Genomic DNA, 17,986 nt, shown 5'->3' with positions numbered 1-17,986 from the left:
AACTTGTAGGTTCTTAGTGACCCTTGGTTAACTATTATTTATTTATTTTTTTTTTGGAGAGGTTTTTGCTATAGGGCGTGTACGCTTGCCAGAAAGACAGTGAGAGACAGACAGAAAGCAAAAAATCACCTCCCAGGGGGGATGGCTACGCTGCAATCCTCTCGGGATCTTGGGCGCTCATGAACACGCGCCTGGTGTGAGTTTAAGCCACTGGGTTCGGGACTCAAACCACAGTTGACTACATGGGAGTCCTGTGAATAGCCATTATGCTAACTATTATTCTTAAACACAGACTTAAGGAAGATTTCCACTGGAGGCTGACTCCTACTTGTAACAATGGTGCTTCAGCGCTGCTTTCACAGACAGATCTTTCATCATTGCAAAAGAGCTTAGTCCTACTCGCAGCTCATGGTAGGCTTTCCTAATGTTCACTGAGGTGGTTTACACTGAAGAATATGTTTTTGCTCATAGAAGAGTTTGGGTTAATTTTTCTTTTCTTCAAATACTATAGCTTCAGTTAAGAAAAAAATAGTGGCATTATTAGCTTGTCTTTCTGCCTTCCCTTTGATACATTTGAAAACTTATCCATAGATAAGAATTTTAAAGAAAAGTTTCTTTCTTAGTAAAGCTTCAGTAGCTGAGACTTAACTGTGTTTCAACAGGGAAAAGGTTCAAGGGCTGGTCCTGTAGTGCAGAGAATAAGTGCTGTGCTTTGGGAGTAGGACCCCACGTGGTGGGCTATGGTGCAGATCCCAGCCCTAGTGGCTTGAAAAATACACTGGGCATGCGTATGTTGCGTTCCCAAATCCTGAAAGCATGGAGAAATGAAGGAAGAAAAGATTGCAGCGTGACCATGCCCTACTGGGGCGTGCTTTGTCTCTCTGTCTGTCTCTGGGAAGCACATGCACCTCTGGCAGAAAAAAGAAATGTAGAAGGAATGAGGGAAATCATCATTAAAATATCACAGTATTAATTGCTTGTAGGCAAGGTGTGCTGACATGTGAAAATTGGTGTGCAAAACATTGAGAGACAGAGTATTTGCATAGCCTCAAAGTATCTCCCCCAAATATTTATTAATTACTCTCATGTTTTTAACATAAGTCTACAAATGCTTTAACATTCTTTCCTCTAGGAAGTACAACTTAATTCCTTCCCCTGTTTGTATGCAGTGGACTTTGTGACTCACTCTTAAGGAGTAGGTTGTATAAAGGAGAAGTGGTGACTTTGCGTGGTAAGACCTGGCAGAAACCAGTCATGTGATCAAAACTCACCTTAACCAGGAGTAAGTCATGTTCCGCTGATGTGATACCAGGAGCAAGACCGTTTACCCTTGTGGTATTCTAGATTCTTCCTAACTATCTTCAGTCTAATCCTGAGCAAACATCAAGTAACCCATGTTGAGGGACATTACACAAAATAACTGATCAATACTCTTCAAAAGTTGTGAAAAGGTCAATGTTCTGAAACATTGGAAGACTGAGAAACAAGTCAGAGGTTGGTGATAGTTACTGAGCAGGATTAAATGTAATGTTAGTAGCTTGGAATGAATCCCAGAAAAGAACTTCAGTGGAGAAAACAGTAAAATCCAAGTTCAGTTAATAGTATCGTACCATGTTATTATCCCAGTTTTACTAAATAAACCACGGCAATGTAAGATGTCAACATTAATGGAAGCTGTGCATAGTGTATATGGGAACTCTGTTTTGTCTCTACAATTCTTCCATAAATGTAAGATTATTTCAAAATAAAGATTTAAAAATCTGATGACTAAGTTGGTTACCAGTTTTATCATGAGCAATTAAACATTTTATTAACCCTTTGTCTCATTTATTTCTAGAGGAAAATATATTGGGGTATTAATTGAAGTTGACTTGCAGTGTACATGTTTTTAATATTATTTATCTCTCTTTCCAGGAGAGGCACCTGCTGCAGAAGTTTCTTCATCTTTTGTGATCCTATCTGTGTGCAGTTTAATGGTATTAATCGTGTTAATTGCAAACTGTGTATCCTGCTGTAAGGACCCAGAAATAGACTTTAAGGTGAGCACAGATGGAGAAATATTTAAAATTGTCTTCTTAAATGTTTATCAATAGAAAGCTGAATGTCATAGTCCCTTGGCAACAGGGTTTGGAAAATCTTTTCTGTAAGGTCCAGATAGTGACTGTTGTCATAGTAAATAGTAAATCTGTGAACCAGCCAGTCTCTAAACAACTACTCAGTTCTCAGCTCTGCCGTGCTAGTGCTACATCAGTGGTAGACACTGTCGTAACTAATGGTCATGGCTTTTTGCCAGTAAAACTTTATTTACAAAAGTAGGTGGCTTGGATTTATCCCATGCTCCAATTTGGTGAATTTCTGTTTTTGCTAGGTGAGGAATAACGCATGATGATTGAATTTACTTGCCATAAGGCTTGCAAGGAAGAGCAGACTGGTTTTGTTATCTTCGTTTACCCAAACTTCTGTAGGCTAGTGAAATTTTGGTTGTAAAGATTACTGAGACAGAGGGGACTCCCAGTGTTTTGTGTATGAGGAGGAGCATTGAAACCTCAGGTTTACCTTGAAATTGAGTTCCCCAAAAGGGAGAATAATGCTGCTGATTGTAAAATCCTGGCCAGAGAGGGATAGTAGAGATGGGCTGGCATTGCAGCAGCAATTAAGCTTAATCTACCATTAAGCCAGCTGGGAAACCCTGTTCTAAAATTTGCTACATGCCTGCTGTCGAATTTGCTTCATGCCTACTGGCATGTATTAGGGCTCAAAAAATACATGTTAAAAAGGAATACACAACTGGAAAAATTATATATATATGTGTGTGTGTGTGTGTGTGTGTGTGTGTGTGTGTGTGTGTGTGTGTGTGTGTGTGTGTGTGTGTGTGTGTGTATACACACACACACACACACACACATACATATATGCTTGCAGAGAAAATAGTCTCTTAAAGCCCTACTAACTGTGCTAGGGCTAGCCCAGAAGTCCTGAGGGCCACTGATTGAAATTGAGAAAAGAGGGGCCAGCAAGGGGTGTGTGTGGTGGTTAAAGGTTCTGGACTTCCATATGGCTGACCATGGTTCAAGTCCCAGACCTGGTGGCTTGCTTTCTCACCTTCCCTCCCTCTTTTTTTCTCTCTGATCATACTAGAAAATAATGATGATGATGATGATAAAGTTAAATAAAATAATAATTAAAAAGAAGAAATTGAGAAAAGAAGAAAGTGGTCTTCTAAGGATCTTCTTTTCACTGGACATGTGGACCTGACTTCTAGAAGCTTATTCCTGTTGTTCTCTGTTCTTTTTACCTTGAGTCCGGTGGCCCCACTTAGGAGATAAGGAGAGGTACCATCCTCGTGACTCACCAAGCATTAGCCCCATGTAAGGCCAAGAACAGAGGAAGGTGGTAGGAAAAGGGTCATTTTCTTGAGGAGATTTGGCCTCAGGCCTATAGGGCTTTATTCACGATGTCAGCCCCTAAACTGTACAATCACTGCACACACTTTATGGGGAGTTGGTGACTAAACTACTCAGGGCACAGTTGGTGGAAGAGAATCTGTATCCCTTGACTGGCAGTCTTGCTGAGACACTTTGCACAGAAACCTGGCCATTTCAGGACAAAGTCTGATCATGTTGCTGATACTGAAGTTCAGTTTCTATCTCACATTTCATGATACCTCATTCTTGCCTTCCTTGTTGTAACCTTCTTGAATCTCCGTATTGAATGAAGGAGTTTATTATGATGCAGATCCAAGGCAGGACCCTGGAATCTGTCTTGTTATCAAGCTTCCCCAGGTGATTCTGACACCATAATCTCCAACAAAAAAAGTGACTCAGTCTTATCTTATTTTTCTTTCTTTTTAAAATTTGTCTTAAGGCACATGTGCTCAACAGACAGAGGAAGAGAAAGAGAAAAAGTGAGAAAACTCCCCTCAGAGGGGACAGCCATGCCATAATCCCTTCCCCTTGATTCTCATGGAATTTTGGGGCATGCAGGCACATGTGCCTGGTGTGTCCATCAAGCTGCCAGGTCAGGGACTGATGAAGTCAGCCACATGGGATCCAGCTGCCTCCACCATCACCCCTCTGGCAGGTCCACATTTTTCTTATTATATTGTATTACCTCTCTGAATCTTTAGAATCATCTGCTGCTATATCTAGTATTATATCATGTTGCTGCCAAGTTTTGAGTAGTATTTTTTAGGCAGGAGTGATGAACAGTCTTTACTGAGAAAACCTTTTGGAATATGCAAAAGGAAAATTGAACAATTCTACTCTTCAGAAGGGCCCTCACAAAGTGAGGTTTTAGTACCTCATTCTTCCGTTGCCCCTTACCTCCATACAAATAGTAATGCTTTTCTTTAATGTATTTAGGAACATAGATGACATATAGGAAAATAACATCTTCTTACATGCATGTGTAACTATGAATGTTACAGAAGTACCATTATTACTATTAGTTTCTTTCTTGTATTTGATAGGAGTTAAGGGGAGTTGGTAGAAGTGAAAAATGAAAAGAAGAATGTTCACAGAAAAATGGAAAACAGTCTTGTTCACTGATCTATTCTCAGCTTCTATTAAGGTCTCTAAAGAAGTGATACTTGTTAGTTATATGAATAAATGAATGAATGAATGATTTCATGTGTATCTTTGTTAAATAAACATGGACATTACGGTACACTCAATTCATTAGGATGACGGCAGAGAGAATCCAGATCGTTTTCTACCAAAGAATCATTTGAAAGGTGCCCACAGTTTATTGGTGCATCCTCAGCTTTAAAGTTGTCACCCTTAGAAATAAGAGTTGTGTGTTGATTATGCTTAGGTGCTACATAGTTTGATACTGACCTTCCTGCTTCAGAGTTGAGTGATTTTTCTAATCAGTTTAGTAATTTTTTCATTGTTGCTCTTTTCAGAGAAATAAGACCCAATTTAAAAATATTTATTCTGGGGGGGGGGTGGCAGGTGGCGTGGTGGTTAAGAGTGCTGGGCTCCCACATGGCTGAATGTGGTTCGAGTCCCAGACCTGGAGGCTTGCTTTCTCACTTTCTCTCTCTCTCCCTCCCTCTCCGGCCAAATTAATATGACATAAATGATAAATAAATGAAGTTGAATAAAATAATTCTTTAAAAAAATGTGTTTTGACTTTTTTAACAGTCTTCATTTTGATAGAAATCATATTGCAATTACAAATGCACATATAATTAAAAAATAAATTTGCTTTGATTCAATGCAAAGAAATTTGTGTAAGCAAATAATTTTAAAAGAATTGCTTTAAACCGTAGTCATTTCAGAGTAAACTTTTGCATAAGAAGAATATTTCCATGTTAAGTTGCAAAGTCATTACAGAAAAATTTTGCATATAACTTCAAATGCTTTAAAAAGGCATATAAATATGTGTAGTTTATTTTCAAATATTGTTTCTGCTGTTTGGGATTGGATAACACAATTCAAATGCTTGTTACTTGTAAGTATAAATTTGGGTGGGGGGAAGCTACAACAGCATGTTCCAAATCAGTGTATAAGTGTTACCTAATGGTTTTAAATTTGCTTTCTTTGATTATAGGAATTTGAAGATAATTTTGATGACGAGATAGATTTCACACCACCAGCAGAAGATACTCCCTCTGTTCAGTCCCCAGCAGAGGTCTTCACACTTTCAGTACCAAATATTTCATTACCAGCTCCATCACAATTCCAGCCTTCTGTAGGTAAGGCCTTACATCCTAATGTCATTATTTTCATTAATTATTTTTTAGAAGTAAAAATGGGAACCTTGCTGCTATCTTAATATATTAGAATTTTCCAGATCCTTCTTTGCTTTTTTCTTTCTCTTCCTGCCTTTAGGAAGAAAGAGCTCCCATGAAGCTGAGTCCTAGTGGTCAGGTCCATTCATTCCTGTAAAAGTCCAGTGTTTTTTTTTTCTGGAGCCTGGGTCTGGTGTAAGAATAAAACTGGTCTGCTTGATTATGAAATAGAATATTTAAACAGAGCTTTTGGCTCTTGTTTGGTATGCTGGTTTCTCTTCTAGGCCAGACACTGCTTGTTTTGCTCAGTAGACATTGTTACCTTCTACCTGGTTATCCTGCATTTGGGGAAGAGAGGTATATTTGGATAATGTTAATCAGTTTGACTATTCATAAGCTTCTTAAGATAGATCTTTAAACAGATGCTAATTAATTTCTTGTTATAAAATAGAATAGGGCTGGTGGTTCAAGAAGGTAGGGTTTTAAAGACTGCTAAAAGAAGGTTATATGTCTTTTTAGGTGCTAAGCCTGCCTTTTATGGTACTGTATACTTTGTGGGGTTTGTTTAGGGCAGCGTAAACCCAAGAGTTGATTATATTTACTGTAGGCATGCATGACTGAAAGGAAAAAGAAATATAAAACATGACACAGTTGATGCATTTTATACACCATTATTTGTAAAGTAAGGTCTATTTATTATTTGTGGATTTTGCAATGTTTTAAAAATGACATATATTGGGATTGCAGTTGGTGTAATGGCTATGTTACTGAACTCCCATGTAGTCAACCATGGTTCGGTAGCTTAAACTCACTCTGGGCGCGTGTGCGTGTGTGCCCAAGATCCCGAGAGGAGAATGGAGGAGAAGGGATTGCGGCGTGACCATCCCCCCTGGGGGGTGATTTCTCACTTTCTGTCTCTATGTCTCTCTTTCTTTATGGCAAGCACACGCACCCTATAGCAAAAACATCTCAAAAAAAAAAGACAAGACATATATTTACCTTTAATTCCTGTAAATTACTTCAGTAAAAACAGTGAAGTTTGAAAGGAGTTTAGGGATTAGCAGATGGTGTAATAGTTTTATCGCTGGACCCCTATGTAGTTTGACTATGGTTCATGTCCCAGACTGGTGGCTTAAAACTCACACCAGGCACATGTATGTGCAGAATCCCGAGAGGAGAATGGAGGAGAAGGGATTGCGGTGTGGCCATCCCCTAGGGGGTGATTTCTTGCTTTCTGTCTCTCTGTCACTTTCTCTCTCTGGCGAATATATTTTATTTACAAAATAAAGCTTGTACCTGTATTGTACCTCTTTAAAAAAGAAAGAAAGAAGTCTAACATACCCTGTTCTATCATTGCTTATTTGATCGTTTCTTTTCCCTTTTACTTAAGGAAAGCCCTGAGATTCTTCTCAGGACTTTCATAGGCATATACTCCCAAACTCTTTAATTAATTGTAATTAGCAGACTCTAAACTCAGGTAAACAGGAATAGAAAAGGGCATTTTCTGACACATAGACCCAGACCATGGAAGGAGTAGGGGTGATGCTGACCTTAGAGGTAGTTGGAGTCAGGGCCTTGAACCCTGTCGGAATTTTACAGTGACTCCTCAGTTTTTCTTTTCACATGTCTTCTTACTCTCTCAAATGGCTTCTCTCCTCAGTGGGAAGCATAATGCTAGCAACCCCAGGTCCTTATCCTTGTAGTTTTACAACTAGAGAGGAAAAGATCAGAAAGAAAAACCTTGGTGAGGCATTCTGGGTGGCCTCACCTGAGTCACATGATCAAGAACCATCACTATAGGCAGGAACATGAGGACAGACAAGAAACCAGCAGCTTCTCTTTAAGATATATTGGGATGGATGAGAGCACAGGCAGACTTGGGCCTGAGAGAAATTGTAGTGACCTGGGCAGCCATCCTAGTTTTGTTTATATACATGCCCTTTGCTGTTCACTGAGGCTCTATATTCTAAAGTCCCTGTAAATAATAAGAAATCAGTACACCCATAGTGGCAGAGGTGGTAGGGCACTGCTGTACGTTAATGGAGCCAGATGGAAGGCCCAGGGTTTGGATCTTGGGTCGACTGGAATGTGGTAGATGCAACTGTGATCCTGGTTAGTTGGAAGGTAATGGAATGTGTGGTAAGGTGCTGTTTAGGGTCTTTCTCTCTCTCTCTCTCTGTCAGATATATAAATAAACTTGAAAAAAAATGGGAATAAATAATTTTAAGTTTCTCTGCATTGAATACTGACAGATGAGTATGGTTTATAGATACTTAAGTTGTTTCTAATCTTTATTTTTAAAGATTTTTCTTTAGGGTGCATGTGTTCTGGAAAGAGAGAGACAGACAGATAGTGAGAGGGAGAATGAAAAATCATCCTCTAGGGAGATGACCACTCCACCATCTTCTCATTTTTTATCTGGAATGTTGGGCACACACACACACACACACAAGTGCTTGGCGTGATTTCAAAGCTCCAGGTCTGGGACTTTTAACTGGAGTTGGCCATGTGGGGCTCTAGCACCTTACTCATCATGCCACCTACTGGCCCAAGTTGTTTCTAAGCTTATGTTATTAAAAATAAAGCTTGTGGCTGGGCACAGTAGCTCACGCCCATAATCCTAGCTACTTAAAAGGCCAACGCAGCAAAATTTCAAGTTCAAGGCCAGCCTAGACAAAACAAAAATAAAACAAAATAAAGCTTGTACCTGTATTGTTTTGCATGTTGTTGTGCTGGTATATTCGTAGAATAAAACTTGTAAAGTGGGACAAAGGGTGTTCATTTATAATCTTGATGGACATTACCAATTTACCTTCCAAAGGAATTGTACCAATTTATATTCCTGCCAGTTGAATGTCAAGTGGTATATGCTATTACTTTTGAAGCTAAGTTGGTATCAGTTCAAACTGTTATAAATTTAGGATGTTAACTGTAATCCCCATGGTAACCACTAAAAAAATATAGAAAAGGAAATGAGAGGGAATCAGAATGGTATGCTTTAAAAAAAATCAATCATACACACACAAAAAAGGATTTTTTTTTTTTTTTGATGAACAGGGTTCCTAATTTTAGTATAACCAATTTAAGTCATTTTTAGAGTTCAAAATTTAACAGTCATTTTTAGAGTTGGGGTTGTTTTTTTTTTTTCCCTGGCTAGCTAGTGGCGTGGTGTGGTGGTTGAGGTGACTGGATCCCACATGGCTGATTGAGTGAGTAGTTTAAGGTTTGGATCCAGCAGCTTGAAAAACACACTGACATACGTGTGTGTGTGCCCAAAATCCTGAAAGGAGAAATGGAGAAGGGTTGGCAGCCTATTCATTCCCCTCTGGGGTTGGTTTCTCACTTTCCTTTTCTCTCTCTCTGTCTCCCCAGCTAGTGCAAGCATCCTCTAGCAAATTAAAAAACAAAAACCAACCAAACAAAAAATCCCTCCTTCCCTAAAGGTTAAAAAAAAAATTGACCTTGGGGCTGGCAGGTGATGTGGTTAAGGGCACTGGACTCCCACATGGCTGACTACGGTTCAAGTCCCAGACCTGGCAGCTTGCTTTTGATCTCACTCTCTCTCTCTCTCTCTCGTGCCAAGAGGGGGAAGAGAGAAAGAGAGATTAAGGAGAGAGAGTGGTTAATGGATACAAAAGTACAGGTAGATAGGAAGAATAAATCCTAGTGCTCTACAGTACAATAGGATGACTATAGTTAATAACAATCTATTACGGGACCAGCAGATGGCATAATGGTTGGACTCCCACATGGCCAACCACGATTCAAGTATCAAACCCAGTGGCTTGAAACTCAGCGCTAGGTGCACGTGCGTGCGTGCCTGAAATCCCAGAGAAGAAGGGATCGCAACGTGGCTATCCCCCATGGGAGTGATTTCTCACTTTCTGTCTGTCTCTCCAGCAAGTGCATGCACCCTATAGCCAAAAAAACATAATATCTCTCTCTCTCAAAAAAAAAACCGTACATTTCAAAATATCTAGAAGAGAGGATTTTTAATGATTTTTAACACAAAAGAATTGATAAGTATTTGAGATGATAGATATGCTAATTACCCTAATTTGATCATTACATATATTGAAAAGTCACATGGTAGCTCATAAATATGTATAGTTGTTCCATGTCAATTAAAAATAATTTTTTAAAAAAGTTTTTCCTTGTACTGTAACCCAAATAATACTCCTTTTAAAAATGTTTTAAGGTTTTACTTATTAAATCATAACCCATCTTGAGTTGATTTTCGAGTATAATATTGGGAGGAAATCCAAGTTCAGTTTTCTATATAGATTGCTTTTTATTTTTTCAGCTTCATTCATTCATTGATCCTTCTTTCTTCTCTACTTCTGTATGTGTATGGGTCTGTTTTAGGGACAGAGAGAGAAAGAAGAAAAATGAGAAATCACCCTCCAGAGGCTATGACTATGCTACAATCCTTTCTCTTCCATTCTCCTCTCAGGATGCTGGGCATACATACACATGCACTCAGCATAATTTTCAAGCCTCCCGAGTTCAGGACTTAAACCGCAGAGTCAGCCATGTGGGATACAGCTGCCTTAACCTCCACGGTGCCTCCTGGCCCTTTATTCTCTTTCACTACTTAATTTGTTGTTGTTTTTTTAAAAATGATTTTATTTAATTTTATTTATTTACTTATTTATTTTTTAATTTGACCAGAGAGGGACAGAGTGAGAGAGGGGGAGGGGAGGAATGAGAAAGCAAACCACCAGGTCCGAATCAGTCGGCCATGTGGGAGTCCAGCGCCTTAACCACCACACCACCTGCCGGCCGCATCATTAATTATCTTGTTTTAATTCGTATATTCCTTGTCCCAGGACCACTGTCTTAATTATAATAGCTTCATAATATAATGTACACATTTGTAAATATCAGGTTATCAGGAGAGTCATGATGCATTTTTGCATAGGAAAATTATAGAAAAATATGTCATGACTTTCCCAACAACTTAATATTTTCTTGCATCCTGTGGATTCTTTTTTCACTCTGTATTCACAGTGTCCTTTCATACATAACATTTTTAGATATTTTTTCCTTTTTTTTAAATGTCGAGGGTGTGTGCACTTGCCAGAGAGAGATGGAGAAAGCAAGAAAGCACCCACCATGAAGGATGGCCATGCAGCAATCTCTTCTCCTCCAGCATTTCTCCTTTTGGGATTTTGGGTGTGCACGCACACATGCTGGTGTGTCTTTCAGGCTGCCAAGTCTGGGACCCAGCTGTGTAGTTGGACCTATGATATCCAGCTGCCTTAACCACCAAGCCATTTGCTGGCCTGAAATGTTCTTAGTTTTGATGAAGTCCAGTTAATTGTTATTGTTGTTGTTGTTGCCGTTTGTGCTTTTGATATCATATTTAAGAAGCCATTGCCAATTCCAAGGTCATGTAGGTTTGCCCCTATGTCTTCTGTTTTATAGTGTTCACGTGAAAAGTAATTGAGAGCTTCTTCAAAAGTTAAATATGCACCTCTATATGATCTGGCCATTCTACTTCTTATTTATTCAAGAGAAATGAAAGCATATGTCCATACAAAGACTTGTAAACAAGTGTTCTTAGCAACTCTGTGATAGCCCCAACCTGTAAACAATATAGATGTCTATTAACCATGAATAAACAAGCAGCGGTATTATCTGTTCAGTAGAAAACTCTTTGGTGATTCAAAACAAAACAAAACAACTCTTGTTACCTGTAAAAACTTGGTTGATTCTTTTTTTTTTTTTTTTGGAGAGGTTTTTGCTACAGGGCGTGTGTGCTCACCAGAAAGACAGAGAGACAGAAAGTGAGAAATCACCCCCCAGGGGGGATGGCCACGCCGCAATCCCTTATCCTCCATTCTCCTCGAGGTCTTGGGTATGCATGCACACGTGCCCAGCATGAGTTTAAGCCACCGGGTCTGGGACTCAATCCACAGTCAACTACATGGGAGTTCAGTGACATAGCCATTATGCTAACTGCTGGTCCCAAAACTTGGTTGATTCTTAAGGTAATTTATATAAGCATACTGTATGATTCCAGTTTCATAAATGGTAGAAAATTATATGTTAGAAAACATGGATACTTGTTTAGAGGTGAGGACAGGAGGGAGGGATTACAAAGGGGCATGCAATGATTCTTGGAAGTGATGGGGTGTTCGTATTTTATCATAGTGATGGTTTCACAGGCACATACATACATCAAAATATATCAAATTATATACTTTAAATATTCTCATTGTGTATCAGTTACATCTCAAGAAAGCCATTTTTAAAAGGGTAAGGGAGAGTAGACTAATACTATAGCCAGGTAAACTACTAGAGAGAAAAAAAAAATAAATAAAAGGACTAAATGAAGGCCATCCATTGGAAAACAGTAACAAGGTATGAAGAATTACAGTAGCATATTTATTAAAAAATTACCAGTTTTGGCTAGTGGTACAGTGATGATGCTGAGGCCATATGGGAAGGTCCTGGGTTTGCACCCCAAGGTTTCATGTGCATTCTGGTTGTGTGGGTGCATTGTGAAGGCTCTGCCAGGGGATTCTGTCTTTCTGGCTGGCTGTCTGTTGCTCTCTCTCTCTCTCTCTCTGTGTCTCTCTCATGGAAGAAATATATACTTTTTTTAAGAGAGATTTTTGCTGTAGGATGTGTGCATGCACTGAAGAGATGGAGAGACAGAAAGTGAAAAATAACCCTCATGGGGGAGGGCCATGCCACAGTCCCTTCTCATACATTCTTCTCTCGGGGTTTTGGGCATGCATGCACATGCACCCACTGGGTCTGCGACTTGAACTGCAGTCAGCTACATGGGAGTCCAGCAATGTAACCATTATGCCAATAATTAATTTTTGAAATTTTTTAAATTGGCCAGAGGGCACACATGCTTGCTGGGGAGAGAGGGAAAGCGAGAAAGGATCCTGTACATTGGGGATGTGCATGCCACAATCTGTTTTCTTCCATTTTTCCTCTTGGGATTTTGGGCATGCATGCACATGCACCCAGTGTGTTTTTCAAGCCACAAATTCAAGATTTGAACCAGGCTGTCAGTCATGTTGGATCAGCCACCTTAACTACCATGCTAACAGCTGGCTTGAAATAAATTTTTATTTAAAAAAATTTTATTGTTACTACTTTTGTAGAGGTTTTTGCCTCAGGACGTGTGTCCTTGCTGGGGAGAAAGAAAGAGACAGTGAAAGGAAAAGTGAAAAATCAACGCCAGGGCCGGGGGAGTGGGGAGAATGGCCATGCCACAATCCTTTCTCCACTCTTCTTTCCAGATCTTAGGCACATACACACACCTGGCGTGAGTTTCAAGCCACTGGGACCAGGACTTGAAGCGTTGTCAGCCATGTGAGAGTCCAGTGATATAACCACTATGCCACTTACTGGCCCCATAAATTTTTTAAAAATATGATCAGTTTTAAAACTTGAAACTGTTTTGGCATTACTTTGGAAGAGACGTTTTATGTATTTAATTCTTCCTTTATTAGCATAAGCGTTAAATTTATGTTGGTGTTTGTACTTTATATGTCATGTATTTAATACTTATTTTAGTTAGGTATTTATATTTAATTTTTAATGTTCTTTTCACTCCAGAAGGTTTGAAGTCTCAAGTTGCACGCCACAGTCTAAACTATATACAGGAAATTGGAAATGGCTGGTTTGGAAAGGTAAAATATTCTTTGCTTTCATTTTTTCCCTTCCTAATTATACCGTTTAGAATTTAAAATCGATCAAGAATTGTGTTGTGTGGCATTCATCATTCTCTGTAGGCAGCATAGCACTAATTGAATTTCCCTGTGGTCCTCTACATCTGCCTGGAATGCAACAACCCTGGCTGTGTAACTTTTTCCAGGAAGGTTATCTTAGTCCACTCAAGCTGCTGTAACAAGATACCCTAAACTGGGTGCTTTAAAAACAATAGAAATTTATTTCTCACAATCCTGGAGACTGAGAAGGTCTAAGATCAAGACAATGGTTGATTTAGCATCTGGTGAAGGCCTGCTTTCTTGTTCATAAGTGACATTTTGCTGTATTCTCACATGGTAGAAGAAGCAGGGCTGCTCTCTGGAGCCTCTTTAATAAGGATAGTAATCCCATTTTCTCCCAAGGGTCCCACCTCCTAATACTGTCACAGTGATGAGTAGGTTTCAATATAAGAATTTGGAGGTGAGGGAACACAAAAATTCAGATCATAGCAAAGGTCTTTTTTTAATTGTATCTGAGACTTTTATCATTGTTAACATAAGAACAGTATTTTAGAAGCTTTTAATCTTCCTCCAGTTAAAGAATTTTGTTTTTTTCTTCTCCCCCTTATTTCCTATCTCCCTTATTTCTTTTCCTCTTTGTCCGTACAGGACTTAAACTACTTTAGAAATATAGAGTCTTATTTAAATGAAAGTCCTTGTAAAGAACTGTCCTTATTTCTTGTAGCCTGGCAGGTGACCTGTAGTAACAGTGCTTTGTTGATCTTTTTACCTTAGATAGTTCAGAGGGGATAATCTTACACAACTATTTGCACAGAGTAGCAGTCATTCCCTGTAAGGTTTATAGTTACTTAATACTTGTATCATAAGTGGAAGTTTAAGGTGAGAAGATGCATTTTACTTTGTAGCCAACCATCTTATGCTTCTCATTTTCCCATCCAGATTTAGCTGTCAGTAATATCTTCCAAACTTCATTAATTACTACATTTTTTAAGCCATTTAGCATAACCTAATATGTATCAGACATTAGTCTTGGTGCTAGGGGTGTGACGTGGAGCAAGATGGGTAGAGTCCCAGGCTATGAATGTAGTAGCTGAGAATATAGCAGCAAAGATAGAATCCTTGTCATCACCCTACCTAAACTTCTAGTTGGGAGAGTCAGTCAAAAAAGTGTTCACTGATTGTAAAAAACCAGTCAGTCATAGGAGAGGGCTACAAGAGGTCTAGGGGAACCAGATGATGTGGGATACTGTGTGCTACTGGAGACTTGACTTTTACTCCAAAGTACTCTGGTGGGTGAGAGAAGGGTGACATAATCTTACATATATGTATGTGTGTATGTATGTATATATATGTGAAGAATTTCAAAATTTGGCCTTTTTTTCTTTTAAAAAATTTTTCTATAGGGCACATGTGCCTGCTAGAGATAGACAGAGAGAGGGAAAATTAGCAAGCACCCCCCAGAGGGGATGGCCACACCATAGTTTCTTCCATTCTTCTAAGGATTTCGGGTATGCACACACATGCACCAGCATGGCCTTCCAGCATGCTGGGTCCGGAACTCAACCATGCAGTTAGCCATTGGGATCCAGCTTTCCCATTCACCACACACTGACTGGCCCAGACTTACCTTTTAGAGTAATCACTCTAGCAGTGACCCTGTACAATGTCAAGGTGAAAGGAAGAAACTTGATTAGAAGGTTACTGCAATCATCTAGGGAGAGATACTGGCAGGCTTTGAACCCTGGTGATTGCAGTGGAGGTGGTGAGAAATGGTGGACTCAAGATTAGATTTTCAGTCAAAGCATATGGGACTTACAATGGATTCCATAAGGAATCTAGAGGAAGAGAGCAGTAAAGGATGACTGTTTATGGCCTGATTAACTTAGAAGAATGGAGTTGCCTTCAACTGAAATGTAAGGAAACAACAGAGAAGGCAGGCTTGGAGGAGGAAGTCAGCTCACCTATGTATATGTTAGGTATGAGATTACATATCTAAGTGGGGTTATCAAGTAGGGAACTGGAAATACAAATCAGGAGTTTAAGAGAAAGGTTCCAGGCCAGAGAAAGCCATTTGGGAGGCCTCAGTATAAAGATGGTATTTAGGGACCAGCAGTTGGCGTAATAGCTGTGCACTGGACTCCCTTGTAGTCGACCGCAGTTCGAATCCCAGATCTGGTGGCTTAAACTCACACCGGGCATGTGTACGTGCATGCCCAAGATCCTGAGAGGAGAATGGAGGAGAAGGGATTGCAGCGTGGCCATCCCCCCTGGGGGGTGATTTCTCGCTTTCTGTCTCTCTGTCTCTCTCTGTCTTTCTGGCAAGCGTACGTGCCCTATAGCAAAAAATCTGTCCCCCTCCCCCCCCAAAAAAAAGATGGTATTTAAAAGTATGAGATTTGATGAAATCATCAAGAGTTTCCAAATGGAGATCAGGAGGAGGCAAAAGGACTGAACCCCAAGGCTCTGCAATAGGAAGAAATCAGCATAACCAGGGAGAACCCCTGAAGGAAACTGAGAAGAATCAAACATGAATAGCCAGAAATCTAGGAGCTAGAGGAGTATTCTGAAAGTCAGGTGCAGAAAGAATTCCAAGAAGATTAATTGTAGTAAATACTGCAGTTCCCAAATTAAGATGAAAACTGGGAGAATTAGGATTCAGCAATGTGAAGTCCTTACTGCCCTCTAAAGAAGCTGTGTGGGGGTATGGTGATAGCAAATCCTTGTGTGGAACAGGTTCAAGAGAAAGAGGCGTCAGCTCGCTGGAGGAATTTTACTCTAAAAAGGAGCAGAGAAATGGAGTTGTACCTGTTTGGGAACATTGATAAGGCCTAAGGGAGATTTTTGTTTATTTAATTTTTTAAGAGCTATTTCAGCATGTTTTATGAGCAAGGTCCTTAGTGAACAGGAGGTCAGGGGTCAATTGATAGAGGCCTTAAGAGCAGAGATAGTTCTCTCTTGACATAGTAGCTAAGAAATGAGAGAGATGGGTATAGATATAGGTACAGGTGGATTTGGTGGAGGTAAAATGAGGAAGCTTGGGGCTGACAGGTGGCATGGTGGTTAAGGTGCTAGATTCCCACATGGACCACCATGATTTGAGTCCCGGACCTGGCAACTTGCTTTCTCACTTTCCCTTTCTCTCTTACTCTGGTCAGGTTAAATAATAACAATAACAATAAAAAATGGAATTAATTAAATAAACAATTCTTTTTTTATGAGGAAGCTACTTCTGATCATTTTTTCAGTGAGTAGCGGGCCAATTCCTCACTTGAAAGGGAGTGAAAAGACATTCTGGAAGTTTGAGCAGGAGAAGTTGTGAAAGAGTTGTCAAGAGTGGGCAGCACTGAGGAACCTTACACATTTAGTATGAAACCAGCCATCAAGTATGTTTTTCTCTACTTTTAGTGTTTTCTTATAGGCTGCTAGTTAAATTTAACTGTCATTGAGGTTTGGCTAAGCTAATATACCTCAGACCAGGGTAAGGGAGTGGTCATAGTAAAGGAGAGCAGAGGTTCTGAGCTGTCCAGGGAGGGAGTAAGGCCCTGTATAGGGAGGAGGGTACCATTGATGTACTTGGAGGGCAAGTTGGACGCTTGCTGGGTTAGAGTGTTGAAGTGAGCAGGGAGTAAAGGGAGTAGTTGAGAAGGAGAAGCCAAAAAGACTTTGGATGTAAGATAATCATTGGCTAGGTCTAGACCCATGGAAGTGGTTGCTGAGATCATAGAAAATATGACTGGAAGTGAGAAAAAGGAACTGGGAGGTCCAGGTGTTAAATAAATTGTCCTGCAGCGGCTACTAATGACCAGGGAACCAAGAATGTTAATGGTGGTGAAGAGAAGCAAGTGGAGCCAGATTGCTGCAGTAGCCTGCTGTTATTCTTACTGTGTATGATAAGCTAGTTACTTGAAACAACGAATATGATCTAGTTGATTATTAGAATTTCTTGTTCTCTTCTTGTTTCTGCCCTTATATTGCTGATAAACACATTGAGTTCTGTTCAGGTTCTTACTCCAGGGCATTACAATTAATGTATTTTATTTAAATAAAAATAAATAACATGGACCAGCAGATGGAATAATGGTTATATCACTGGACTCCCATGTAGTTGATCTCAGTTCAAGTCCCAGACCTGGTGGCTTAAAACTTATGCTGGGCTCATATGTGTATGTGCCCAATATCCTGGGAGGAGAATGGAGGAGAAGGGATTGAAGCATGGCCATCCTGGCTAGGGGGTGAGGTTTGGCTAAGCTAATATACCTCAGACTTTCTCACTTTCTCTCTGTCTCTCTAGCAAGCACATGCGTGCTGTAGCAAAAATCTCTTAAAAAATAATAATAAAAAACAAAGCTCTATTTTAAAAGGAAGTCATATTTTTGATAAGTTTTTATAAAAAGAAAAAACAACTTTACCTCATCATCATTTCACCTTAAATATTACATTTTTAATGCCTTTGCATGCTCTATTATATTTCGCCTGAAGCTAGTTCTTACATGAGGTAACTCGTTCATTTTGTGTTGTTACTTTCAGTGGAATGCTTTTTTCTGTGTGTTTTGGCTGA

At 39.6% G+C, this 17,986-nt stretch overlaps 1 protein-coding gene across 1 annotated transcript in view; it reads left to right on the top strand.

The window, feature by feature from the left end:
- Window positions 1–385: 385 nt before the first annotated feature.
- LMTK2 (lemur tyrosine kinase 2) overlaps window positions 386–17,986 on the top strand; it is an 85,659-nt gene continuing 68,058 nt past the window's right edge. The window contains exons 1-4 of the mRNA XM_006150178.3: window positions 386–411; window positions 1,915–2,039; window positions 5,554–5,698; window positions 13,316–13,389. Of these exons, the coding sequence (XP_006150240.1) occupies window positions 1,974–2,039; window positions 5,554–5,698; window positions 13,316–13,389 (285 nt within the window). The 5' untranslated portion in view covers window positions 386–411; window positions 1,915–1,973. The remainder of the gene's footprint in view (window positions 412–1,914; window positions 2,040–5,553; window positions 5,699–13,315; window positions 13,390–17,986) is intronic.

Source organism: Tupaia chinensis, unplaced genomic scaffold (genome assembly GCF_000334495.1).
Source record: "Tupaia chinensis unplaced genomic scaffold, TupChi_1.0 Scaffold000279_1, whole genome shotgun sequence".
Lineage (NCBI taxonomy): Eukaryota > Metazoa > Chordata > Mammalia > Scandentia > Tupaiidae > Tupaia > Tupaia belangeri.
The sequence above is the reverse complement of the archived record's forward strand: the minus strand, read 5'-3'. Positions and strand labels throughout refer to the sequence as shown.